Genomic DNA, 27,167 nt, shown 5'->3' with positions numbered 1-27,167 from the left:
TAATAACCTCAGGATGCCTGTGCAAACAGACTTCAAGAGTCGAATTCACAGCACTCTGCATCAGCACTTTGTGCTGGGCAGAGCTTGCCTGCACCCAGGAGGTACCCTGGGTGAGTGGGGCTGCTGGAAGAGCCTCCCCAGCAGTATCCACAGACAGGTTGGGAGGAAACGGCCCACTGCTCAGCTGTGGGGCAGGTGCATGAGCTGGTCTGAACGTGGCACTGCAAGCCTGAGGTGAGTTGACCTGGAAAAAAAATAATTTAGAGTAGAGGCTGGAGAGTGTAATGACTAGTTTGGTTTGTAGCAAAAACAATCAAATGACTGCTGCAGAGTCATGTAGGAAAAGGCAGAACAATTGCTCAAGGGAGAAAAGAGTAATTGTGGCCTGACTTTGTGTATGGGATAGCAGGGAAGATGGGGACTGAGGCTCCAGCAGCATCCCATGACGGGGTAGCAGGAAGAGCAGTAGTCATGGTGCGGATTTGGGCCCTGCCAATACTGAAGACGGCTGCCATTTTCCTATGCTAAACTCATTCCAGGTAGTAGGTTTTCTACTCCTCAGTCCTGATGGATCAGTGAGGGACAGCAGAAAGGGACAGACTGTTCCTTGGGAATTAATATACTGGAGGGGCACAATTCCCTAATGGTGCCAACTCTTCCTGTCTTGCCCCAAGGAATCCACATTTGGGGCATGCAGACGATTTCCCTCTGTTTTGCCAGTCTTGTGGCCCATTAGATGGGCTGTAACCTTCCAACGCCTGACTCTTGGCAGTATTGCCCCTTTCCTGTCAAATAAGACCTCCTTCTTTTATATAGCCAAGCAGATGTCTGCCTGCTCGAGGAGAATGTGCAGCGCATGCTTTATGGCTGCACCTGCTCACATTTGCTTAGGGAATATGCCTGGGTGGAATCTTCTACAGTATGAACTACACTGGCAGCATCTCAGTAGAGAAAAGCTTGGAAATCAGAAAGGAAAACAAATAATCTGAGAGAGTATCTGGCAGTATGATTGGAGCTGGCTTAATGGGGCTGGGCTTTCAGCTGTTGTTGCCACCTCATCACAGGAAAATCATGTTGCAAAAGGAGAAATGGTGGAATAAAACTGCAAAACACATGGAAGATAAAAATGTCTCAAGCACAACAAGGACAGCGCGCAAACTCCTGGAGCTACCTCTTTGCTTGCTAGTTTATATATATAACTATATTTATAGTTATATAAATATAACTCATAGTTCAGTGTCTTCTGCTCTGAAATTTTAAGCAAGTAAAGCTGCAAGGACAGAGATGATCAGTTACCATATTCTCTTGCTGAAGCCAATGGATCATTACTTGTTTATATTTCCACTGTACTGTATTATATGAGGATCTGTCTCCCTGTATGCTGTTGTTTGGGCACTAACAGTGCTAAAGTGAAGGCAAGACATTAGACCTACTTATGTTATGCTGCGTTATGTGTGATAACCCCCAAGAGGGACTGAAGATGCCTGAAGTGGAATTACTCAGATTTCTCTGAGCTTTCCCTGACTTTAAACTACTTTTATCCCATCTGGGGACAAAGATGGAAAATAGAGTACAAGACGAAATTTCCCTGTTCCTCTCCTCCCCCCCCTCCAAAATGATACATGATAAGATCAATACATAAGATAAAGGAGCAACTGACTTCAAACAACTTGGACAAACAAGTTTTGCTTTAATAGGTTTGCCTGTGCCTTCTTTCTCCAACCCTCCTGCAACAAATCAGAACTATGCAGGGTTTTTCGTTTGTTTGTTTTGCAGGAATTGCGGCATAGTGAGTTTCTGAATATTCTAATCATCATAAAACTGTCAGAACATCCAAATCAAACTGGCACATTATTCAAAATGCTCCCAGATATCCCATGGACAGACCGAATATCTTTATCCAAAATCATACATAACCTCCAAATGATAACTGCATGGTATTATAGCATGTTATGACAGAGCAATTTTTCAAACTGATGCTTTGTTATTGCAGCACAGCAAGGTAACAGAGTACCACTGTGGCACATCTGTGTGCTGGGAGACTGCCACATTGCAACTATAATGTCTATTTTGGATGGAAATTGCTATGTGGTGCTGTTGCAATGCTTCTGCTGTGACCTGTTGCTGTATTTTGTGTCCTAATGCAACGTCTCCAAAGAATACCATAATATTCTGCTCCTTCATGCGGATGGGACAGAATAGAACCTGTGTGTGAAATGAAGGCCACGTGTCTCTTAACTGTAGATGGCAACTAAAGATAGGCAAAAGATACCTTTCCAGTGTTTCATTCTCCATTTCCTTGTGTATTTAGAGCAAAGCAGAGAACTCTTTGTGGGAATGCCCCTAGCAGGGACTCCTGCTCCTCTTAAAAGGAAAAAGCCCACAAAACTCATTGGGAAGCTGACACACGAAGGTAAGATATGCAAAACTGCACACATGAGAATTGTTTGGATCTCAATCTGAATTTCAGCTTTCAAAATTTCACACTCTACATGACTGAAATCCTAGGGTAAGATATGCATTGAACATACCAGGAGGCAGGGCCCCAGGTATTATTAAAGCTGAGCCTTCAACCACAACACATTTTGTAACTTCCTATTAAACACTTCATTTACACAGTACCTATGTGAATAGAAAGAAAATATTATCTTTTCTGGGCATTGATGCTGCAATGTCTACTTATATTCCATTTTAATCTTTTTCTTAGAATCTTTGCCTCTAATTTCTTTTTCCTCTTTGCGAGAGAATTCCTTTGATTCCAGCACTCATTTGTGGAAAAAGACAATTTCTCTCAGTGGGGGTAACAGCAGAAAGAGCATAACCCAGGACACTTTTCTTTTCACAGAAAACATGAATATTGAATAGGATGGCATTTAACTGACATCATCTCTTTACTTTTAACAGTATGGGGAATGCTTTTGGAGGTTTGGAAAAGTAATGATTCAGTGCTGCCACTTCCTTCAGGTCCCCAAACAGACTGTAGAAACTTCTGTGTTAGGGCACTTGTATTTATTTTTCTGTTTTTCCCCAATCCTGCAATGAAGTAAACAAGTAAGTAAAAATCCAATTTCCAATTAAAGGCATTTTCTCCTGTTTTAGAAAACAGTGTCATATAGAACTAGCTTGCTAAAAAACAGGAAATTTCTCTAGAGGACATCTATTAAAATGAGAATGGACTTATGCCAATGTTATGCCAGTTTAATGATGAAGATTTATTCTCTGTTGTGAATGAGAAACTGAGGCAGATAAGTGGTTCAATCCTTGCTTAATAAGGATAGGAAAAAAAACATAAGTCAAGTTGCTTGATTCCAGATGGAGCGCTCTAGCTGCATCTATGGAAGACTTTTATACTGAAAATGTTTGTATGCATAGCTTTGACAGAGAATTGGTGGTACGAAATTACACGGAAAGCAAGTTACCTAGTAATCAGCATGTTAAGTCTTGAAGAGAAGTTTGATCACTTTGCCTTTTAAAAATTCCCCTTAAAACAAATGAACAAAAAGATACAATCACATCATTAAATCTCGCTGTGGTTTCAAGGTAATGTTTAAATGAAAGTTTCCTAAAAAAGTTAACTTACATGAGAACTTGGCTGCTTTGAAGCAATGTACAAGAGGGCTGGAGCAGAGCACTTCCTAACATGTTCCTTGTGTATGTTTTGTAGTCATGCCGCAAGAGGGACTGAACCTGGGGAAGAAGATCAGCATCCCCAGAGATGTGATGCTGGAAGAACTTTCTCTCCTCACTAACAAAGGATCCAAGATGTTCAAATTACGTCAACTGAGGGTGGAGAAGTTCATTTATGAGAATAACCCCGATGCCTTCACCGACAATTCTGTGGTAGGTTGGAAATTAAAACTGCAAAGCTGCTCTGTGCATCAAGGGGGAACAGGAATGGAACGTTCACAAGCTCTGTTCTTTCTGTCTCTACGCGTATGGGCAAAGAAGTGCAGAAAAAAGCCAAACGAATTAGAGGAACACATATGTTTTTTGTTTCACAGCCTCACAGAATCACAGAATGACCAGGGTTGGAAGGGACCTCAAGGATCATGAATCTCCAACCCCCCTGCCACAGACAGGGCCACCAACCTCCCCATTTAATACTTGACTAAGCTGCCCAGGGCCCCATCCAGTCTTGCCTTGAACACCTCCAGGGATGGGGCATCCACAGCCTCTCTGGGCAGCCTGTTCCAGAACCTCACCACTCTCCCTGTAAAGAATTTCCCCCTGACCCCTGATTATCCAACCTAAATCTTCCCTCCCTCAACTTAAAACCATTTCCCCTTGTTCTGCAGTTATCAACCCTTTCAAAGAGTTGATTCCCCTCCTGTTTGTTTCTTTTGGCAGCAGCTTTAGTTTCCATCTGTGAATAGTTTGGTATCATGCAAACAACAGCATGGGAAAACATAGCACTGAGTGACGAGGGAGGACTGCATGTTTATCAGGCATTCAGAACTGCACAGGGCGCTGTACCCCTCCCCTTTTCTCTTTGCAAGACGGAAGCAATCCAGTCAAGTCTGACTTCAGCAGCAGTGGGTGAGGTTCTATTTTTAGCCTTGGACACAATTTTATTCCTCCTACTGGGCACAGTCCCCTTCTTGTATCTGCACAAAATTCCATAAATGAAAATTCAGATAGAAATTTCCAAGATGACACTGCAATTTATTCACTTTATTTGCTGGAAGCTATGGCTGGCTTTTTTCTAGTGCATCTTCCTATTAGACACAATGCCTTTTTTCCTCTTTCCCATGAATTAGTTCTTTCATTTAATCTTTCTTCAGTTACTTGCCTGAAGTAAAGTCTTCTCAAGATATTGGAACTCTTACAAAAGGAAACTCTCCTTTTATATAATGTTAGGAATTCAGTAAAACAACATTTGGATGCAGCATCTCATCTTCTGATGCTCTCTAAGCTTTATTTGGTGGTACAATTTTGTCCCTTTGTGGCATCTGTTTTCCAGTCTTGGAAAACTTGAGCAAAAGATGAAAGTCAAGCTGAAGAAAATGTTCTGCCAAAAAAAAAAAAAAAAAATCTTCTATTCTTTAGCTCTCTGATATTTTCAAAAGCAGCTGGTAAATCTTTGTATTCGACTCCCAGAATTGACAATTTGGGAAGCAGGATGTGGAAAGATGTCTGAAAAGAAACATTAAAATTGTAGCAGTGGGTTGGATTATAGATCAGGGATGACAGATCAGAGATACAGCAAAAACGTATCATATTGCTAAACTGAGGCAGTTTCTTCATCTCTTGGTGCCTTAAGGCAGCTCAATCAGCTCTCTTAGAAAAGATGTGAGAACGAAGAGTGTGTTGAACTCTAGACTCTGCAGATGGAAATCCTAGAGAAATGCAAGTTGATCTTATAAATACTCAGCAATCCCAGAGCTCCTAGAATGTACTGAGGGCCAAGTTCCTATGTCAGAATATGAGGGCTGCTGCAATTGAGGATGGCAGGAGGAGTGAGAAAATAAGGTGAGGGAATGAAAAGACTGAAGTCCAAACGTGCAAAAATTTGAAGGTGTCACTTAGGGGTCTCCAATCAGAGAAATACAGCGTGAGTACACAACATGAGTTGTGATAAACTAGCTTAGAGTTGGATTTGCAAAAACAGAGGTACTGCAGTTAACAGAAGTACTGGGTCTCTCCAAGACTAATGCTACAAAGGCTGACGACAATCACTAATTCTCTGTTAGCTGTTTTTATTTTTTCAGTAAGTTTATTCATCCACATCTGACATTCATTCCATACCCTTTCGTAGTGAACCTGTACCTTTATTCTGCAAGGACATCCTTACTCTCCTGCTCTTTGAGTAAATTTGCTGTGGAAAAACGTATTTGGGAATTAGACAAGGTCTTAACAAGGCTAGGATTTTCTTCATGGCTTTGTTATATGGGAACAATGTAGGGTCTCCAAAGAGCAGCTGGTACTCCACATTAAAATCTTCTATGATTTCCATTCAGGGCTACCTTTTCTCTACGCTGACAGAGCAAGTAACAAATCTCTGTTGGTCAGTGCAGGAAGACTTCAGTTTGCCATACTGCCCTTGACTGAGGCCATTTTAATAGGACCACAAACATAATTGTTACCATTTGCTGGCTGCCCTGTGCACTTTGTGCAAGGACTCTGCCAGACCGCATCCATTGCCTCTGTAGATGACTGTTCTAATCATCACAGCCAGCACAAATTAGCACCTCAGCTGGCAGCCAGAGCAGCAAGAAGAAAACTTGAGTGATCTCAACAACAGAGCCATCCCCTTGGAGGGTTGGTTGCTATCAGGCAGCTAGATAAAAGCAGCAGATCTGTGGCCTCACTGCTATCTTCCAAGCCATCAGGAAAATGCCTGACCTCTGCATCAAACCACTTTATCAAAAAAACCTTTTGATTGCACTATTTGATTAGCAATCTGGTCCCTTCAATTCTTGCTCCTGGCTTTGCTCAAAGAAGGATTAAAAGAAGGGTTAAATGAAAAGGAACAGTGAGAGGAAGATAACAGCAGAGTAGAGAATTCCTACTACTACTTCCAGTCATTTCCTCCACCCAGATAATTTTCATGTCCTTTGCTACTCATCCCTGAGTAGTTATTTTGCCTTCAAGTTGTGAAGGGATTTAAAGCTGGTGCTGTGTTTTTTTGTTTTCATATCATGGATTTCTTAATGGTCTTAGAAAGTTCTCAGGAAACACTCAGCAAAGCAAAGCAAGAAAGGGTTGGCATGGACTACAGATGATTTCTTTCCCTCCAGAAAAAAAGATTAACAGCAAGGTAATGTAATATAAAAACAAGACAAAGTGAAAGGTTATTAAAATAAATCCAAACCATATAAGGGTTTCCAGAACAGCCTGTGCTATGGCCATAAACCTTCCACACAAGGCGAAAGATCTCAGCAGTCATGTCATTGATCCACTCTCCTGCTTCCACCCTCCACCTCCTTTTCCTCATCCACTCAAACAACCACACAGCGCAATCAGATCACTATCCTTACTTCTAGCAGAGAAAACATACGTAATGCATGTGCATGAATGTCAGATAGCCCATGTAAAAGAGAACGTCACACTCCCTCTTATCACTGCTACATGTCCACCTACTGTGTATCAGTCCTCAATATTGTGCCTCTTCTCTTGAAAATATACAGCATACAGACATGTTTTTAGCAAGAACTGAGTCTGACATTTTTTAGCACACTGATATCCTGACAAACAGGGAGAGTTCGTGTCATGTTCTCCCTATTGGTACCATGCAGGAGCTCTGCCTGGCTTTGGCTACTAAATCAGAAGGATTTCTTCTCCCTACCTCCTTCTGTGCCACAGTGTTGTGGGAACTATGATTCATTCCATGTCTCAGAGAATATTATCAACCTCACTGTGGAGTTGCAAGGTGCAGTTTGTTATTTACTAAAGAATATTGCAAAATTCTAGTTAGCTATGTGCTTGATTGCCATAGCATCTGATAAGTCACTACAGGAAGGAAATACTTCATTTGTTATTTTAAAGTAAAACTGAGGCAGAGAGAGTCTCAGTTCTACCTCTGGGTCTCCTAAATTGCACTTTACTGCTCAGAATTACAACAGCAGTTCACAGACCTTTTCTCCACATCATAATATTTATATTTTTGTCCTCAAATACATCAACATTAATTGAAACTACACTTTTTAGCCCTGCAGCCCCGCTTATTTTTACCCTTACTCTTTACAAAGTCCCACCTCTGCTTTCAGAAGCTTTGTGAAAGACCTTCCTGGTATCATTAGATGGGAACTGTTTGAAAACAAAATCATAGTTATGCTTTTTGGATGTTGCTATTATGATGTCTTTCTTCCAGTGAGACTCCTTAAAAACAATCTTTCTGCAAGTCAAAATTTGTGGTCTGATTTGAGCTATATGTGGAAAATATGTCTTGTAGAGGGATGTGATTTGTGTCTATTTTTTTTCTGTTTCAGTTTTGCCTACCACATCTTAAATTTGAACCATTAGCAGGGTGGAATAACCAACATCTGCGTAGACAATTACCAGTTGTCATGCATCTGAAAAAAAAATAGTAATAATACCCACAAACATAAAAACCCACCTTAATAGACTCTCGGCACAGCCCATGAGTTACAGTAAAGGTAGTTCCCACATCTTGACAACGTCTATGTGAAGACAAGCTGAACATGTGTGGACAGGTAGTTTCTACTGGACTTCAAGTCAGGAGGGCTCATTAGATTGTAAACAACGGGAAACAAAACATAGGCATTGAAAAAGGGTTAAAGAACTGGATTACTGTTCTTCTGCATAGTGACAGGAGACACCCTGTATTTCTTTTGCAGCTTAACAAGAACCCAGTGGAGTAAGAAGAAGTGACAGGTAGAAAATGGAAGTGATTATGTTACAATGCCTAAAATGGTGCATCGCAGCAGACGAAAATACACTAACAGCCTCACAGACCTCACATGTGAAATGGCCAAACATTATATAACATTTCAAGGAAAGTATAAGGGTGGAAGAATAGGAGAGTGACCATGGAGCTACTTGGCTTGTGTCACAAGCATAAACTGTTGGCTCTGTTTGCTTTTTAATATATGTACTTAGTGGAATGCCAAAGATCACTGGCGGTAGTTTTAAGTGAAAATATTAGGAAAAACACTCTTTTTAGAGGTCTGTTCTGCTGGGAATATTAAACTCCTTGAACAAATCTTACTAAATAAGCTGAGATATAAAAAACTCCAAGAGCGTGACATGAGTGGAGTGAGCCAGTTGAGATACAACTTTTCTAATAAAATGAGCTTTGCTGTGCTGGAATTGGACTGGGGCAGAAGACCTAAAGCAAGACTTAGAGGTCCCAATTTAGTCCTAAACTGCATAAAAGTGAATATGAAATCTGATGGTTTCTTGTTCAAGAGGTAACTGGCATGGAAAAAGTAGAAAGGCGGAGAGGAAGAGACATTGTTTCGCCACAGCAGTTTGTTGGAGCGCTGTGAGGAAAGTTTAGACGGAAATTCAGAAACTCAATTTCTTTCATCCACAGAGAAAATGTAGAAAGGATGACAAAAAAAAAACCACGCAAATAAGATATTTTAAAACACCTGTAGCATGAGATAAAAACTAACATAATTTCAATGGGTAAAGTCAGAGAGTGAAGTGAAAAATTCTTTCTGTAAAGTTAAAAAGCAAGTCAGAAACAGAGCTGGAAATAGAAAGCAGGAGCTGAACCAACCTAACTGCCTCTTGGGGGAACATGACTAAAAAATCAAAATAGCTTAAGATACTTTAACAGCTGAGTTTATATTCATCCTTTTATAAAAAGTGAATCACAGGCTTAAGGCAGTGCAAAACCAAATTAAGGACTGACGGACACCCCTTTTCCTTACGTTTTCATAAAAACATCAGGCAGTCTTATCCAGTGATCCCTACTCTCAAATTCAAGTGTCTAAATTTTAAATCAGCCATCCTGCCATAAAGGAACATTGGAGTGGCTGCTATTGAGAGGACATAGTCACAGTAACTTCAGAACTGTTAGTAACCACATAGGCATCAAGTCTTTGGGAAGCTCTTTATCACTGAGGCGGAAATAGAAACACATATGTTGGCCTCAATCATTCTCTTTAGGGCACAGCAAGGAATTGATGGGAAGCACACGGTGTCTCCTCCCGGGGACTGCCTGCAGTGACGTCAGGGCGTTGAGATACTTAGAGATCTCAGCTCCATTAGCTGGATCGTCTTTCATCATCTATTTTTCATGAGACACATGCAGCAGTCCTAGAGAATTCAGAATTAATTCGACCCAGGCACTCAGCCTGCAGAACCAGACTCCCACTAGTGCTAAGGTCTTCAAAGACACAAGCACAAATTGTTTAGGTGAGCCAGGAGACTGTGCATCACATGAAGTTTCCACAACTGTTCTTTTCACAAGGCAAATCTAGGGATGCATAAGGACTGGGACTGTTTCCTACCTCCAGCAACACCCAAACAGAGTTAACTATACCACAACACAGAAGGACTGTGATCTGTCCCCAGGGCCAAGAGAAAAGGGTTATCAGCTTTCTCAGTTGACACTCTCGGGCTTTTCTCCTGGGACTTCCACCAACAGGATAAGTGAACCCTGCAAGGTGACTTTTATGATGTGAACATGCATCTTGAATATGCAAGTTGCCACCAAAGGCACAAGCCATGCATTTCACCCAAATGAAAGCCATAATTCTCTCTGAAGACCCTGACCAGAGACCAAGTTGTACTTACTAAACTTTGACTATGTCAAAGCTCTGCTCCAAAACTCAGGATTTCAAAAAGATAGATCGCCTTTACCTTCTATTATATAATAGATTTTCCTGTAAATTTGATTTAAGATAGTCCATTGTGGTAGCCAAAAGTAAAGAAAACAATTTATTCTAGTAGATGAGTAGAGTTGGGGTATTACATGGAAAATGGTTTCCTATCTGAATGGTTACATCTCCTGAACACAGGATGTTTTCCTGATGGGTCAGTGACGAATCACAAAGTAGGCTGAGACCAATCAAACTAATTTAATTTGCAGATAAGCAGGATTTAACTGTGGCTTTCCTGAGGCAGACTTTGTGTTTCGGAAAATTTCACTTCTGTTCAGTGGTAATACTGCAATTTAAAATAATACAAGATGGCAATGATGCCCCTTCCTGGTCACGCCAAATACTGCTGTAGTGCACAAACTCAAATCAGCTCATTTTACTGTGGTTCAGGTTATCCTCATACTCCTAATGCTTTTTGATCCTTTTTTTCCCCCCTCTTTTCTTTCTTTTTCTTTTCTCTCTCTCTTTTTCTTTTCCCCAGAAAAGTGAATGTAAGTTAGCACAGGAGAAGAAAAACAAGCATTTAATTCTGAGGAAGGGCATGCAGCGTGGGTGAAGCTTGAAGGAAAATCCTGCTTTGAAATTACTGAGCATATCAGTAGAAGCATTAATCTTCCATGTCTATTAAGCTTTTGAGAGTAACCTCATTCTGACCCCTACCCCTCAAAAAAAAAAATCCTTGTTTCAGCTTGCCTTTTTACAGTTACATAGCTCCCACACATAATTGAACAGATTGCCCTGCTAGATCCTGTGTACAGCTTAAGCTTCACACTCACAATCCTCTCCCTTCTTAGTGCTTCCTGACATTCAGGGGAACATTATCTACTCTACTCCTAAAAAGGGAATTCCCTACAGCTAGGAGAAGGACGGACAGTCCCTAAAGGCCCTGGGGGCACCAGCTCTGCCACTTCAGCCTGCAGCTGGCTCCCTGCCTGGGTTGCAGCCTGGTGACCTGCTGTGAAACCCTGGACACTGTTGTTGGAGACACACGGAGCAGAGGGTTAGATAATTCTTCTGCCTAGAGCCTTGTGAGGTTTTTACTTCTCATCTATTTTTAGTTGACCAAACAGCTGGCCTTGGAAGCCTGTTTACAGCCTGGAAAGCTGCTTTTTGCTAAACTGTACTGGGTGTAAGAGCCCTGAGAAAAACTTAACCCCTTGGGAGCTCTCAGATCAGCACTTCTGCCTCCCAAGGACTGGCCATGAGGAATTTACACAAGCAGAACTGCAGCATGAGGAATGACAGATTCAGTAACCTTCAGCTTTATTTCTGGTATATTTGCATACTTGTAGCCTATCCTCTATTTCAAAAGAAAAGACATAAACCAGGCTTCTAGCTCTTTAGTGTAAATCTCAAAGTATAAATACCTCCCCATGCTGACTTTCATATATATGGAAAACAGCCATACTGACAAGTTATCTGTCAGGCTTTCATATTGCCATAGGTACCCTGCTGCTGTTGTGCTTTCTAATGCTTAGCTCCCACATGAAACAATTTCCATCTCTTGTCCATTTTGCTTTTCCACAACTTGAACAGTGTCTCTGTTTGAACTTTCACCTTCTCTGGCAAAAGCTGTTATTTCCTTCTGTATTTCATATAGATCACTGCTGGGAACAGTACACAGAACCGCCCAATTAAAAGTGTCCTTCAGTTGTCCGTGTTGCTAAAACTGCTTCTAAACTGAATAAAGAGAATAACTCACACAAAGTTCTGCCACTGGTTTTGTAATCAGGACAAAGCTGGTTAGAACCCCGGGAGTCAGGGGTTTGCATTCTGGGACTGAATCCTGCAAGTGTGAGTAACCAATGTCCTGTAATATGGAATTCTACTCTTTTCTCTTGCCTTAGGATCACTTTCAGAGGTTCATCCCACCAGGAGGGCATTATGGAGAAGATGCTCATGGTTATGGCCACGGGCGGATGGTAGGAGGAGTGACAGCAGGGCATCATGGCTCCAGTAAGCAGCACTATTCCACCGTTCCTCCTAGGCCTGGAAGCAAAGGAGGTCCTGGAGACAGCGAAGGGGAGCATGCAGAAAAATCTGCTGGAAGTGCTGGAGAAGGAGGTCACGGTACTGAGAAAGGCAAGTATCTCTCTGCAAGAGCAAGAAATAGATAAAGCTATCAGAGCTTGTGCCAGTCTTACTCTTGGAGACAAGTAAATGAAACTGACTAAAACCCGTATTCTTACAAACTAAGTTGCACTGCAAAGTTTAAGATGTTTTTGACTGAGTGTTTCCTTGTTGCTCATTCATAAACAAAAAGCAGAGATACCTGCCTTGATTGAACCAAAGAAATGATGGGAAAATCCTGAGATTTTAAGGTTAGTAAGCAATATGCCTGTACAGTATGAGCTAAAACCTTTCCTCTGAAGGGTTTCACGTTGAACACTGTTGGAGACAGCAGGAGTAGCTTTTTAGCTCAGTAGTTTGACCTGACACGTCAGACTCGAGAATATCAATCCTAATTTCAAAATAAGGTCTTCACCTGAATGAACAGCATATTCTGGGTAATATTAAGAAAGAAACAGCAATATCTCTAAATGTTATCTACTAATCATCACTTAAAGCAATATCTTTATGAGGCAGAGTATCTTCCACTGATTTTAGTCCTGATTTATTTTTGTCTTCCACTGAGTTTCACCAGAAGGCTCCGGAATCAAATCCCTTGCATGAAAATCAGCAGATGAAGTAATTATTTTAACAGTTCCAATGGCATTTTAACAACAAAAAGCAAATTTGCTTGGGAACTGTGAATAGGTATCATAAGTGACCAACTACTTTGAGTGACTTGTAAAATCCAAGGTTTTCCATTTACATTCTGGAAGAATGTCCATTTTATATCAAATCTGGCTTTTATACTTCTGGATATCCCTCTGAGAAAGAAATCTGTGAAACTAGATAGCATTTTGCCTTTCCCAAGAATTTTCCCTGAAATAGTGAAGAGATGAGGGTTTTGAGCATCCAGAGGGAACAGTAAAAATATAACTCTCAAATATATGCTTTAAAATAAGTTCCTGAGTGAGTGGCTCTTAGGCTGTGATACATCTGATTTTGTGGATAAGGACAGAAGTAGCTCAGTTAGAGAAATCTAACCATGCATTCTGGGTGCTTCAGCTTCAATGTCAAGATAGATTTTCAATAGCAAGAAAGGTGTGGTATTTGGGGCACTTGTCATCTAATTAGATGGTTTTACTTTCATCTGTTTACAGATGGAAAATCAGGAGGCAAAAAACCTCTGTTTAAAACTTACATCTCCCCCTGGGAACGAGCAATGGGTATCAGCCCTGAGGACAAAAGTCAAATGACCATTGACTTATTATCATATAGTCCCAAAGCTGATTTCCCCCATTACAAGTCTTTTAACAGGTAAGTCTTCTGGGATATAGAATTCCATTTACTTTGAATGAAAATAACAACCACAATAGTTTGGGGCATGGTTCTCCTGTGTTGTGCAACGTAAATTAGTATTAGTTGCGTGTCATTTTACTAATTGCAGTCTCCTGTGGGTGAAAAGATTGGAGGCCTTTAAAGAGAAGATACATTAAGAACTAGAGATTTTAATTCTGCTTATAGACCTAGGTAGCGGGATAAGAGGACTTTAATCCTATTTCCCTTTCTTTCTCCTCACATTTGGCATGCCACTGCTTATTACTGTAGCTCTTTAAAGTTCAAAAGTTCAGGAAAAATACTCCATATCAGAAGCCATATACTTGCCAGTACTTCGGATAAGAATCAGGATCTTCCTGCTGCTTCTGGTAAGAACTGAAAGTTTGTAGTGAATTGAAAGTTTAGTAGATTGTTGCTATCTCTAGTGCAGCAACAATCTTATGTTAACCACTCTATGGTTTGCACTTACTTTTGTAGCTTTAGAACATCAGTACCTAGGAAATAACAAACCCCATCCTTTCTGCAGTAATGCAGCCTCTGCCTCCAAAACGTAAAGGATATCTTCAGGTGCGAAAACTGTATGGTTTTACAGAGGCTTATGCAGCAAAAACTAAAGAAGTGCACAGAAGCAGAGAGGATTTGTTTCCTTTTTTGTTGTTTTTCTAAGCACACAGACGATAGATATGTATGCTCTTGGGCAGGATTTGGTAGTTAACTGCAACAGCAGTAAAATATACCATTTCTATGTATTTAATTTTTTATTTTCTAAATCCCATTGTTTACTTATGTTCTCTGCACTAAGTCCATTGTTTTTCCTTTGCCAGGACTGCCATGCCATATGGGGGTTATGAGAAAGCAGCCAAACGGATGACCTTCAAAGTGCCTCAGTTCGACATTTGCCCTTTGCTTCCAGAATCTATTGTGTTATATAATCAAAATTTCAGAAACAGACCCTCCTTCAACAGAACCCCAATACCTTGGATGCCTTCAGGAGAGTCCTCTGAGTACCACACCGACATCAATGTGCCGAGAAGTGGTGAAACAGAAGAGCTGTAAATCCCTACCACAAAGTCTTTCTTTTTTTTCTTAGCCCTTTCTATTTGCAAGATGGTAGAAAGGAGCTGAAAAGTGCAACTCTAGTCCTGTGAGTCCTTTTTTTTTTTTTTTTTTTTTTTTTTTTTGCCTGTAGCCCCAACAAGTTCCTGGTGATTTCTAAGCTTAATGCTCGCTGTGGTGTTAATCCATGTCAGAAACAGTTTGAGGGAAAGGAGTTTTTATTCACCGGGGCATAAAAGGGCAAAATTAGCAATTTGTTTTCTGTTTAGCAATGCTAAATACTGCCTGTCTGCTTCATAATGAATTTGTCATATATTCACAAGTAATAAAACACCAAGATGAAATTAAAAAATTCTGCTTTTTCTCTTTAAAAATGCCGCTGAATCAATAGCAATAATGAAATCAGTAGCAATAATGAAAGATTCAGTCTCACAACAAGGCTGTTAGCATGAGAAGAAAGGTCTGGGACAGTCGCAAATAGGCAGGTGTAGATCAAGGCATGAAGGCATACATACATCCTGGTGAGTTGGATAAAGACCTTGGGTGGTGAGGAATGATCTATTTCGGAGGGAACGATGCAAGTAACAGCATCAGAGATAAAGTAACAACTGAGTCTCTTGATGTAACAGGCAGATTACAGTATTGTAGTATCATCTGAAATACCCCAGTTCTCCAAGTGTATCATAAGCAATAGCTTAGAAAAAGAAGGCAATGGGCTGGAAGAGCACAGAGGCACTTTGACATGAGATCACTTGTCTACAGCTACAGATCAAGCAATAAGAAGTCTTCATTACAACAGAAATACTTTGACAACCACCACAGTGCAACACTTATTCAAATATGCCTCAGAATGGATTCAATTTCTTGTTAACAGTTGTATCAGTGCAACACACACAGGAAGAAAGCCAGTCACTGTGAAAAACAAATGAAGAGCATTGGCTGTCTTCACTGAATGCTTTGTTTCATGGATATTTGCACTCTGACACACGACACACACAGCACTTTCAACACTGTACCCTGGCTTAGCCTGCACAGACTCTGGTTTGCAGCTCCTTGTCCTGCTCAATTCTTTGGATCAACATTTCCTCTTACAAGCAGGGCTAGAAAACTTATTTGCAGGTACAGTTTCCACTGAAGTATTTCTTGTTCAGGATTTTTTTCCTCCTCGATGAGAAATCCCTATAATAGTGTATGTTTTTTGTTGCTTATGTAGCTACAAGGTTGGCTTTGTTCCTCTCCTCTAAATGGCTACAGCCAGGGCTACCTGGAGATTTCTTAAAAATTATGCTAGCAACATCAAGCTGCAGAAGTGATGAATGAGTAGTTTCCTAAACATTCTGCTGAAGTTTATTATATGTCTTATTTAAAGATAAAGATGTATTTGGGACTCAGTTTAGTGAATACATTTAAAAGCAATAAGGCCATATTTCTTTCCTCCGGAGAAGATCATGACCTCGTCTTACACAGCACTTGAAGTTTGAGTTGAAAAGACTAAAAAAGAAGGACTAAATGAAAATGCAGGGAAAGGTAAGAATTACAGAAATAGCACAGTGCTCTCTGGCTCTGCATTCTCAAAGTTCCCTCATACAAGGGGCCAACATCCACCAGTAGGTCAAAGGACTGGAAACACTTCTGAAACTCTCTCTGGTTCATAACATACTGTTGGACAAGAGTTTCTGTCCGTGTGCTTCTTTATTCCAAACCCTAACTGGGGATAAGAAGTTGCAACATGCTTGGAATTAGTATTGTATAATTGCAAATTATCACTAATACTGCTATCATTACTAATATTCATAAGAGGATCCTTCAGTTTTGGTAAATCTGCTTAATGAGGCATACAGCTCTTCTTTTGAGAGTACACTTTCAACCTCAAATCCTGTTAAGTGGAATTTATGTGCTTTTGCTTCTAGTACAAAATGGGAAATCTAACATTACATTTTGTACAACGATTCAGACAACTACTATCTTTCTGTTTACATAGTGTAACTTATTTGCTACCTCAATCATTATCCAGTTTAATGTTAAGAGTGAGAAGAATCAGTAATCCAAATTCTGTCTCAAAAATCATTGGCACAACTCTGTTAATTTCAATGAGGCTTGTAGCAAATGTAATCAGGGCAGAAGTCTGGCCAAAATGTTCAAATATTTAAGAGAATGTTGGTAGCTGCTTCTGCTATTTGTTTTCCTTGTGCTATGATGTAGGCTCAGGGGAATCGCCCGTCAGATATTTACTTATATTGTGAATAAGAGGATTTTCTAAGATTTAATTACACTGGATTCCCTCCACAAACTAGAAGCTGCAAATGGAAACTCAGCCATCTGCTTTTAAGCAGGATCATAGCGGTCACAGACAAAAAGGACCTAACAAAATATTGTTCCCACCCTTTTGTAAAGGCCGGATACAATCCTCTCAGACATTAAACTTACATTCCATGGAACAGCAGCCAAAAAAGAATTTAACAGAGAGGGGCTGACCCATGAAAAGAAAGATTGGTTACAATTTTGTGACACTCAATTTTAGAACAAATATCTTCTAACATTCTTAGGTTTTTTCAGTATTATCCTCTTGTTTCCAAGCTCTGAAATGCTTCCTCCGTGTAGTGAGACATGTATGATGAAGAATCATCCAAGCCATACCGAAAACATGTAAAAAAGTACTCCCTGCATTTAATACAACAGAAAGGAGTTGAACAAATCTCAATATTACTATCCATAAATACGTATTAAAATCCTGTCTGAAGTTATACCTGTAAACTGTAAGACAGGTAGTGGCGCAGTTGGTAAGCTTTTCTGTGTTCTGCAGAAATTCTGCCATTTGACTGCAATATATTCCCTAATCGAAGGCCTTCCATCTCATCATAGACTGCCTCACATAAGCAGCTCATCCTTATGGTGATGAGAATATAATTCATACAACTAACATCTGGGGATTACATTTTGTTGTTACTGACAGAGCATTTAGAGGAGATGGCTTTGTCATTAGGCTTAGTGGCTCAGAAACAAAGCTTAGAACAGTTTCTAGCTGTTAGTAGAATATGGCTTCCTTTGTTTGACTTGTTTTCTTTATTCATACTGTGAACACATAAAACGTATTCATTTTACAATATACAAAATGATATATATTCATTTTGCATATGTATAAATGGTATGCATACATTTATATATATTTTCACATCTCTTCTACACAGGGGTAGCATCAGACAGGCAAAGCACGAAACCAATTGTTCAGTTATGTAGAAAACATGTTTGTACATGGCCCTAGTCTCCACACGTGGAGTACTGTCTCCTGGTGCAGAGCCTGAATATTCATTGCACTAAAGACTTTTTTTTCTCCTACTTAGCTTGCCCTGACTAAAGTTTATGTTCTTTTCCACAGAAGACTGACTGCCACAGGTGTGACCATCTGGCAAACATCCCACATCCAAAGGACTGCTCCTTGGCACAGCAAGCTGGTATGAGCACTTCTCTGGCAACTAACGGAGTTCACAGCTGCCCATCAACTGCAGCTTGTATGCTAACTCCTCTTGGATATGTATTAGACAAATTTGCAAGCCAGACTGCAAGCTCAGAACACATTAATACGTTTCTATGCAATTTAATCTATGCCAAACTCCTCAAATTGCAGCTTACTGACTTAAAACAAGTTGTTCAACACATCTTGGACATGTGCCTGACCAGAACCACAGATAAGCAGAATCTGCAGATGCATGCAGAACTGGGTTTTTGTGGAACCTTACATCTTTTCTGAGCTGCTGAGTATGTGGGATTCAAGCCATTTAATTATATCCATGGCATCATACAGATATATGATACTAGTAAAAGTATCTTCAGCTAGTGTAATTAATTAGCTGTGCCTCTGTGCTACACCTCTTGCTCTCTATGTATTAATCACACAGGAAGTGTTATCATCTCCCTGATGATCATCTTCTGTTTGCAGTATAGCTTAAATGATACTCTAATGAGTCTAAGTTCTTGCTTTGATACATGCTGTGCTAACACATGCAGCAAAGGGGAGAGGACTACACAAAATACTCTGAAGGAATGCTAAAGGTAACCACTGTTAGCTTAAAAAAAATATCTCACATATAAGCTCTCATTTAAATTTTCAATTAAATGTTCTGGAAACATCTCTTACAAAGGTCATTCAGAAAATGATGCCTCCAATTTATTTCTGTGGAAACACTGGGTGATAGAGCAAATTGTCAGCAACAAAACATGACTTTTCAGCATAGTCACCACCATTAGCCATGCATTTTACAAGCCTGCTTAGCTATCTGGAAAATGGCTCGTCTTTCACGATGCTGCTGCCACTGCTGAAAAGCATCACCCACGGCATCACTGTGCTCACATCCACTGTTTGCTCTCCATAAACATTCAGCAAGTGTCACTGAGCATCTAGGGGTGCCATTTTTGCTGCGTGGAGGAATTTCAGGACACACCTTTGCTTCATGCGTGCTTCCATGTCAGACACAATTTTGTCAGGCTGCCCCTCTGCTGCCATCTGTCGCACAGCAACAAAACGTAGCAGAATATTGCTGGGAAGGTTCAGCCTCTATTGCCATTCCACCAACATCTGCCACTGATGTTGTGAGTCAGCATAATAAAATAGGAAGTATTATTTTTGGAGCAGCCATCACATTTCATATCAAAACTCTCAATGTACATTTTCCAACTCTTTAAAAGAAAAACTGCAAGTTCCTTTTCTTTTTGTTCCCATTATTTCCCTATAGTTCCCATTAATAATAACAAAATTGTGCAAATATTTTTAGTTTCAGTTTTTCATTTAAAGAAAATTCTATGGAATTTACTTTCAGACAGAACTGGCACAAAAAAAAAAAAAAAAAAAAAAAAAAAAAAAAAGCCAAAAAACAGAAACAAAAAAAGGCAGATAATGACCACTGCCTTTTAAAACAGGTAGGAAAACATTAGAGGTATAGTTGCAGCCAGAGTTGAATGAACATTTTCAAAAGGCTACAGTGAACAAATACATGCATGAAATAAGGAGAAATTAATTTATGGTTATAAGTTCTTCTCTTAGTGCCAAACCAAAATAGTTTTTCTTCTTTCCTCTTCTAATAGGGCTTACCAGAAACAGATTTCTTGGAAATCTGGACAGGGAAGACATGACAATATTATGAAAGACTGGCAAACATCTAAATGAGCCATGGGCAGCACTGCTGCTTCTCTCCTGGTCCCTGCATTTGGAGCCGAAGAGAAGAAACAGTACAAGGAGGGCATTAAGAGCACTGAAAAAGGCTATCTGATAAACAACCCCCTGTACTGAAAAGCATTTTCTGCAAAATACCCCACCATAGAAAGGGTAAATAAGGACTCTGTAGATCTCCCTTTCTTACCAGGGGAAGTTCCTGCCTTAAGCATCAATCTTATTATACATTACTCACCACAGAAAAACAAAGTGGTCCCTGGAAGGATAAGGAAAAAAAAAAAAAAAAAAAAAAAAAGAACTTTTTGCTGACCAGCCTAAGGACAACCTACAGGCCATATTGCACAGGAACTCCTTGCTCACAGATGCTGTACAAATTCAATTACACTGAAGAGCGCTTTAGTCTAACTCCACAGTGCCTGGATGAATGAATCAGATGAATAATTACTTCCATATTCTATTATAAAAACAGTCATATTATTATGGGCTTGAAGCTAGCATGGATTCAGGGCTTCATTATACCCACTCTCTCTAAATGTTTCTCTTAATTATCTCTGGTCCCCAGGAGAGGTTTGCGGCCTTCTTTATTTGCTCTCTCTCCTAATATAGTTGGCTTGATTCCCGAAGCAAAAGACTGAAATGGAGGAGGAAGTCACGAAGAGTAAATAAGTATCCTTCTAAATGCACAAATAATTTTTGTATTATTTTAGTAGTGACAGAAATGTCACTGCAGCAGCTACAGATCATTCTATTGTTCGCAGAAGAAACAACAGTTGAGCAGACACCTATATACACTGTTCTAGAATGCTGTGTTTGCTCTGGGCAAAACAAAAGGTAGTCCCAGCATATTTTACACATCTGGTATACTGTTGAAGATAAGCCTGAATTATCAGAAGTTGGTAATCCTGGCATACATACATACATACATCCTTTGAATAAAGGACACTGGCATCAACTCATTTCTTATACGTTAAACAGGGCTCAACAGCTGGTTAAAAAGAACTTCTTCCACAACTCACAGAACTGGTGGTATGCCTCTCGGGATTGTTACAGTATTCCTGAGACCTTGGGAACACTGAAATACAAGGGCACAAAGGAAAGAATGCTAGTCCTCACATCTTCACGTTATTGTCAGATAAATGAATTATTGAGGTTATTTAACACTAACAGGGACGTATTATTTGTCCAAGGTAAGGGCATTCCCCCCAGTCATCTTCAGTCTATTATTATATGCACAATCCTAAATTGATAGGAAAGCCGCTGTTTGCTCCAGCGAGCTCAAAATTTGTTTCCTGGGTACTGCCAAAACTGCCTGAGAGTCAGTATTTTACCAGCACACTGCACTGGTAACAGGAAAACTACAAAGTGCAGCTAATGCAACCCAAGGAATGCGAGCTAAATACTAGTATTAGCTATTCAGAAAATCAAACCACAAATTTATTCAAGAAGCATTTCGAATTCTCACAGATCTACTTTATGCCCGCATTACCTGAATACGTGGTGCTGAACACGTGATGCTATGGCTCTAACCTGAACAAGTCCATCTCTGGCATGAATTCCATGCAAATTTCTGGTAGATGTGACCGTGTTGGCCTGCTCCCTTTAGCTATAGCCATGTCCCACAGCGCTCATACTGCACTTTGCAATCGTTAGGAATTACACACGCTCTGCAAGCACGCTTAATTTGCCTCCGGCAAAAAGAAGACATTTATATCCAGGCAGCTCTATCCAGCAAGCTCCACTGCAGCGGCTCGGGGCGCTGATCCTACAGTGAAGTGCTTCGAGTAACAAGCAGGCCGGGCCCGCACGTGCCCAGAGCGCAGCCACCTCGGCACTGACACGGCTTCCTGGAGTTCAGCCACCCCACAGGCACATGGAATCGCTACAGCCCGCCTTCCGATCCTCGAGGGCGCAGCTGGAGGGCCGCGTTAGGACAGGCTGGGTAAGGGTGCCCTGCCTGAGAAACACGGGCTGCAGGAAACAGGAACGACACGGCCAGGTGCGAGGCCACAGGCGGCCACACGGGAGACCGTCTGCACTCTCGCGAGAGGAGGCTCCCCGCCGCCGGCGCGGCCCGCGGCTCTCGCGGGAAGATGGCGCTTCTCGCGAGAGGCTGCCGGCGCGGCTCCCCGTAGCTATAGCAGCGGGAGATGAGGGCGGCGGAGGGGAGGGCGCGTTGCGTGTGGCGGCGGGACGCCGACAGGTAGGGATTCGCCGCCCTGGGGCGAGGCCGGGCTCAGGGCCCGCTCCCCGCCCGCTCCCCGCCCCTCTCGCCTCGGCGCGTTCCCGCCGCGGCTGCGCGCGGCTACGGCTGCGGGGGTGAGCGCTGCCCCGTCCCGCCGCAAGCTGGTGGGAGCAGGAGGCCGGGGAGGGCTGGCGGGAGGGCGGGCAGGTGGGCAGGTGCCGCTGCTTCCCCGCTCGGGAATAGTTGCGGTCCGCTCCCTTAGGTATAAAAACCCCGGTGAGGGGACGCTCGTACGTGTTCGCGGAGCGCCGCCGGCGGGCGTCCCGGCTCTGTGCGGCAGCGCGGCCTGGGGGGCTTCCGTGGCAGGGAGCTTCTGAACGAGCAGCCCCGGTGCTGCCGTGTAGCGGGTAATAACTTGGTCGCTGCCGCTGCAACTTAAACTTACGCAGAAGTTGTTGGTGAGAAGAAGCTGTGCGGTTGCATTTACTCTAATGAGGCTGAAGGAAAGCAAAAGCACGCGCTTGTTTTTACTTTTAAAGCCAGAAGTTGTTTGCTTCTCCAGTATTTGATTCCATTTGAAGCCCGTTGTTGAAGAGAAGGATTACGTGTGGGATTTCGAGGATTACGGCCCTAAATATAAACCACACAGCACTCACCTTCTGTTTTCAGAAAGTTGCAGATAATGGCTTTCTGGCCTCAGCCGAGGGCAGCTGCTCTGAGTGCTTTAGTGCCTGATGGTGCGTGTGATGGGAATCCAGGCAGCTTTTCAGATTTCAGAACAAATTCTCCGTGTTAAAATTGTGAAGAAAATACACGCATGAAATATGGGAAGGGTAATAGTATAATCTCTTGTGAGGTTTGGAAGAAAAAAGTATGCACTAAAAACAAACCTGTCTATGGGTTTGTGTTGTTCTTGACTTGAGAACAAATCCAAGACTGAACATTTTATTCTGCAGAATACGTGGAGTTCAGTAGCAGCTTTGGAACACAATAGCAGTTTAGATAGGCACATGCATATTGATGTGCAAAAAACTGAACTGGTGAGGTAATGTGTAACTTTAACATGGCGGTTTTTAAAAATGATTGCTAGAAATATATTGGGGCTTAAAAAATGAGTGAGTCTTTGGAAATCAGTCCTCTTTTAAGAAGAGATAGAGCTAAAGGTAATTTCAGTGTACTGGATGCTCCTTAAATTCTATTCCAGCACCTAATCAAAGGTGTGTCTAATCAAGCATGCTGCATGTGATTCATACTGATTTAGAGAAGAACCTTTTTTTCCCTCAGCTCAGCAATGCCTGTGAAGAAGCCTTCCCTCCCTTGTTCTTGCATAGGGGATGGGAGAGGAGTGCACTTGAGTTGTCCAGTGTAGATAAACATGCAGGTATCATGGAGAAGATGGAAATTGTGCTGCTGATGGCTGTAAAAGCATTTCAGTTAATCTCTTTTAGTCTGTACAGGTAAAATTATGTCAGTTTTTCTCTCAGTTCTGGGTTAATAGTCTGTTTTTGGACTGTCGTCACGAGTTCATTAAAAAGGATAACGGGAGCTTAAATCCTTCTTTATCTGGTCCTGATGATGTTATTAGGCATTCAATCTTCTGTGAATTTTTCACGGAGGGTACATAGATGAGAAAGTATTTGTATTTCTTGGTTTTTAGAGCTTCATAAGAAACACTGCTGCCTAAAGATAAATAATAGTGGCAGAGCTCTTAGGTACTACATGATAATTACAGGAGGTTCTATCCATGATGGTCACTATAGAGGCTCCACTGTATTTGAGAGCTTTGTAAGCATACTGATACAAAGAACAGTTGCTGCTGTCCCAAATGACTTACAGTGCAACTATGCAAAATGCAGGAGGTGACACAAAATGCAAACAGGGGCAGGAGGATGAAAGGCAGAGGAAAAAAAAAAAAGAAAAAGCTGTGAGTCTTTATTATTGTGTGCTTGACTTAGTGTTCATATCCAATAAAAGTGTGCTGTGTGGGAGATGTGCTTATTGGTGTTTGTAGAACTTAGCAACCTTTTTGTTTTTCTCATGTAACTTCTTTACATGTCCTTTACTTTTATAACATGTTCTACTTGCATTCGTTCCAACAATTTAATTTGTCCAATGAGATATTCTACTTCCTGCCTTCATCCAATCTGTGCCTTTTAATTTATTTTTCTGTCAACAGCAGCTGCAGTCACCATTCCAAAGTTAGTGTGTATTTCCGTCATTGAAGACCATTTCTTTGCACAGATGTGAATGCTTGATGGCAAGAGGAGCAGCGAGAAATCTTGCTGGTGACTTTTGAGGAATTTTAATCATCTTGCACAAATCTCTCTCTTTTCCTGCTAATTGCAAGTCAAGTAATGGGCAGTCTTTAGTCCTTAGGATTTTGTCTTCATCAGTAGGCAGTCCGTAGACAGAAATCATATTTATCCACAGAACTAAGTGCTGTGATACAGGTGGTATAATTTTCACTGTTCACCTCTGCTTTCTGCTCTGGGGATAGGATCCAAGGAAAAAGAAGTTGCTTATCAGGCTGAATTACTTTGCCGGAGTGAAGTAATCTGCAGGAATGCAAACTGTAATGGTGAATTTTGAGCTTGATGGGAAATGGGCAGAGTCTGACAGAACAATTTGCAGAGGCCAAGACTGTCAGATGGTAATAGCCTCCTTCATTACCGAACAGTTCAGATTTGAACTAGTGACCTAGGAGCGAAAAGTTCAGTATTCCATTACCCATCCTCTGATCTATCCATATGTTGTCTTGTTTAAAGTCCCTGTAGTCCTCTTAAACAGAACGTGCAGTAAATATTGAGCATCATTTGCACTTGCAGATGCTGGAACACTGTCCATTCCATTTGTCTGCTGTGCATGTGAGGACACGGCAGTTAAATATAGCAACAATTTCTTACACTCCCTGGCTTTTCATGAGAAACCCTTGTGCAAACCCATCCATATGGCAGCATCCAGCATTATCTTAAAACCAATAACAAGGAACCTATTGCTACCGTTAACGGGAAAATGAATCCGCAGAACTAAGTACTGGGAGTTATTAATAACTTGTGCTGATGCTAAGAAAGTGGACTTAAATGAAATATCATTAGGAGCCGAGTCACCCCACCAACCCTTCTGTGTGTCGTATCCAGGTCTGAATTTATCTATGAAGGACTTCTCAGAATATATTATCATTATTGTACACCGACTTCATTTGTTCTTCAAGGAGAAGAGTAAATGTGTTCCTAATGTGTTCAATGCTGCAAAAAGTATAATGAGAAATTATTTCTATTCCATAAATTTAATGAAATTAGTTCAACAAAATGTTCTGAATAAGCATTAGGAGAACACAGTTTTCCCATTTGTTCTGAGGTGAGATGTTGTTTCTAGGCAACCAACTTAACAGGATGAGGTTAAGAAATGTAAATACTTATCCATGTTGTTCTCAGTTTGTAAGGGTATTAGAACAAGTTCCTGTGTGTAGGTCATGGCTCCCGTGTGCTGCAGAAAGAATAACATTGACATTCCTATGTATTTTTGATTGTGTCTTCTTACTCCTTACCCTTTTTCACTGTAATGAGAAACAGTGCTGTGGACAGTCTCTGCTGATTACCTGCTAACAATTCAGACCATGTAAGAGGTGAATTTTCCTGTTTCTCCCTCACTAAAACTGCAGATCAGTTCTTCCTTTTCCTGACCATCAATTTTCATGTAATCTGTACGAATGTAATTATTTTTGAGATATCTTGATTTTTATTTGAAGATGTTGAAAACTGAACCAGGGATGAGAAAAACTGATCTTGGTCAGATGCCTCCGTAGGCAGTGTGAAGTAGAATGTGTTGGCTTGCTTTCTCCTGAAATGAGGCTCATATGATCATGCTGTCATGGAGATCTTTTGTCCCATTTGTTTTCTCCCCCTTTTTTTTGGATAGAACACCACAGTTTAGGGGAGCACTTTCTTTTTTTGTATGGCATTTCTGGTCTACTGACCATGATTGGTATCTGTTCAGTAATTCTTACTGTTCCTTTACGCTGTACTTATTCTCCGGGACTTCTGTCATAAAAAGAAAATGTTGGGTGTCTGATTCTTATTTTTTTTTTCTTTTTAGTTGGAGGAATCAGGTTATTAAAATTTAGACCTTAGCTGTAATTGTTTCCCTCTTTTGAACATGTCTCCAAGCATGAAATGATACCATTCTGTGTTATGGGTAGAAGTCCACTGAATTGTGGTTGCCTGTAAAAGGACATGAACCATAATGATCCTTTGCTTAATTATTTGGTAATATGCCCTGGCTCGTTATGTTCTACTGGAATTCTTTTGGTGTGTAGATTTGATCAAGCTTGAAATCCTTCAAATTTGAAGGCTAGAATTACATTTCTTCTTTTGGAATTACTTTTCCTTGTCATCTCTAACAATCTTCTTTTTGTTGTTTTTGTATCAAACTCAGCTGCTTTCCCCTCCTGTGTCAATAGAGGCAGTGAGACGGTTTATTGCAGACATCTATTTTTGAACTGTAACTAAGCTTGTAAAATGGTATAAACCTTGGCACAAAAGTAGCTTTTTTATGAGTATAAACATTGCAAATAAGCAGTAAGTAATAGCTGTGCCAAAGGTTAATTATGCCAGTGGCGGAAGCAGATAGGGTGATCTGTAATAAATAATAACTGATCACCAATTCTAGGCAAGACACTAATTGTGTAGATTGTACAGTTTGGCTTACCTACATTTACATAGAACTGCATGTTGCTTGCTGTGTATGGGGAGCAATTTGCAGGTAAGAAGCCTTTGGGTAAAAGGAAACTTTTGTTTTTTTAATCTGTATGGAAATTGGTTTGGCATCTTACTCTCTTAAGCAAATACCAGCTATCTTATTAATTATAACAGCTGTAAAATGTAAGTGGGTATTTGTTGTAGGTAATGTTTGGTGCATGTAATTCTTAGATGTTCTACTTAAATGCGATTTATTACATTTTGACATTTGAAAGTAATGAATGGGCTAAAAATATGAATGTGTGATTCAGATGTGGGAGACTCTTTGAAGAGGAGGATTCTTCTGTAAGCACTTCCACAAAATGTTAAAATAAAGATATTCCGGG

The 27,167-nt window shown here is 40.8% G+C and overlaps 2 protein-coding genes across 5 annotated transcripts in view; both read left to right on the top strand.

The window, feature by feature from the left end:
* Positions 1-32: 32 nt before the first annotated feature.
* On the top strand, positions 33-15,087 carry MYOZ1 (myozenin 1). The gene is made up of 6 exons (XM_052676693.1): positions 33-234; positions 2,312-2,413; positions 3,665-3,840; positions 12,140-12,374; positions 13,502-13,658; positions 14,504-15,087. The coding sequence occupies exons 2-6, from the start codon at positions 2,338-2,340 to the stop codon at positions 14,733-14,735; spliced, it is 876 nt and encodes a 291-aa protein (XP_052532653.1). The 5' UTR covers positions 33-234; positions 2,312-2,337; the 3' UTR covers positions 14,736-15,087.
* A 6,888-nt stretch (positions 15,088-21,975) lies between these two features.
* Positions 21,976-27,167, top strand: part of USP54 (ubiquitin specific peptidase 54) — a 95,382-nt gene continuing 90,190 nt past the window's right edge. For 2 of the 4 annotated variants that reach the window (XM_052676689.1, XM_052676690.1), the window contains exon 1: positions 21,977-22,102. The gene's annotated coding sequence lies outside the window, so the exon portion shown is untranslated. Of the gene's footprint in view, positions 22,103-23,415; positions 23,542-27,167 lie in introns of those variants that run through there. The other 2 variants (XM_052676691.1, XM_052676686.1) reach the window with 2 other exon arrangements.

This window comes from Tympanuchus pallidicinctus, unplaced genomic scaffold (assembly GCF_026119805.1).
Source record: "Tympanuchus pallidicinctus isolate F22 unplaced genomic scaffold, pur_lepc_1.0 scaffold16, whole genome shotgun sequence".
Lineage (NCBI taxonomy): Eukaryota > Metazoa > Chordata > Aves > Galliformes > Phasianidae > Tympanuchus > Tympanuchus pallidicinctus.
The sequence above is the reverse complement of the archived record's forward strand: the minus strand, read 5'-3'. Positions and strand labels throughout refer to the sequence as shown.

What these genes read in the sequence shown, in the direction of transcription:
- MYOZ1 (XM_052676693.1), top strand. Translation starts at nt 2,338, where the DNA reads ATGCCCCTAGCAGGGACTCCTGCTCCTCTTAAAAGGAAAAAGCCCACA. An exon ending in CCTTCACCGACAATTCTGTG is followed by an intron (nt 3,841 to 12,139) that starts GTAGGTTGGAAA and finishes CTCTTGCCTTAG; the next exon opens with GATCACTTTCAGAGGTTCAT. An exon ending in AGGTCACGGTACTGAGAAAG is followed by an intron (nt 12,375 to 13,501) that starts GCAAGTATCTCT and finishes ATCTGTTTACAG; the next exon opens with ATGGAAAATCAGGAGGCAAA.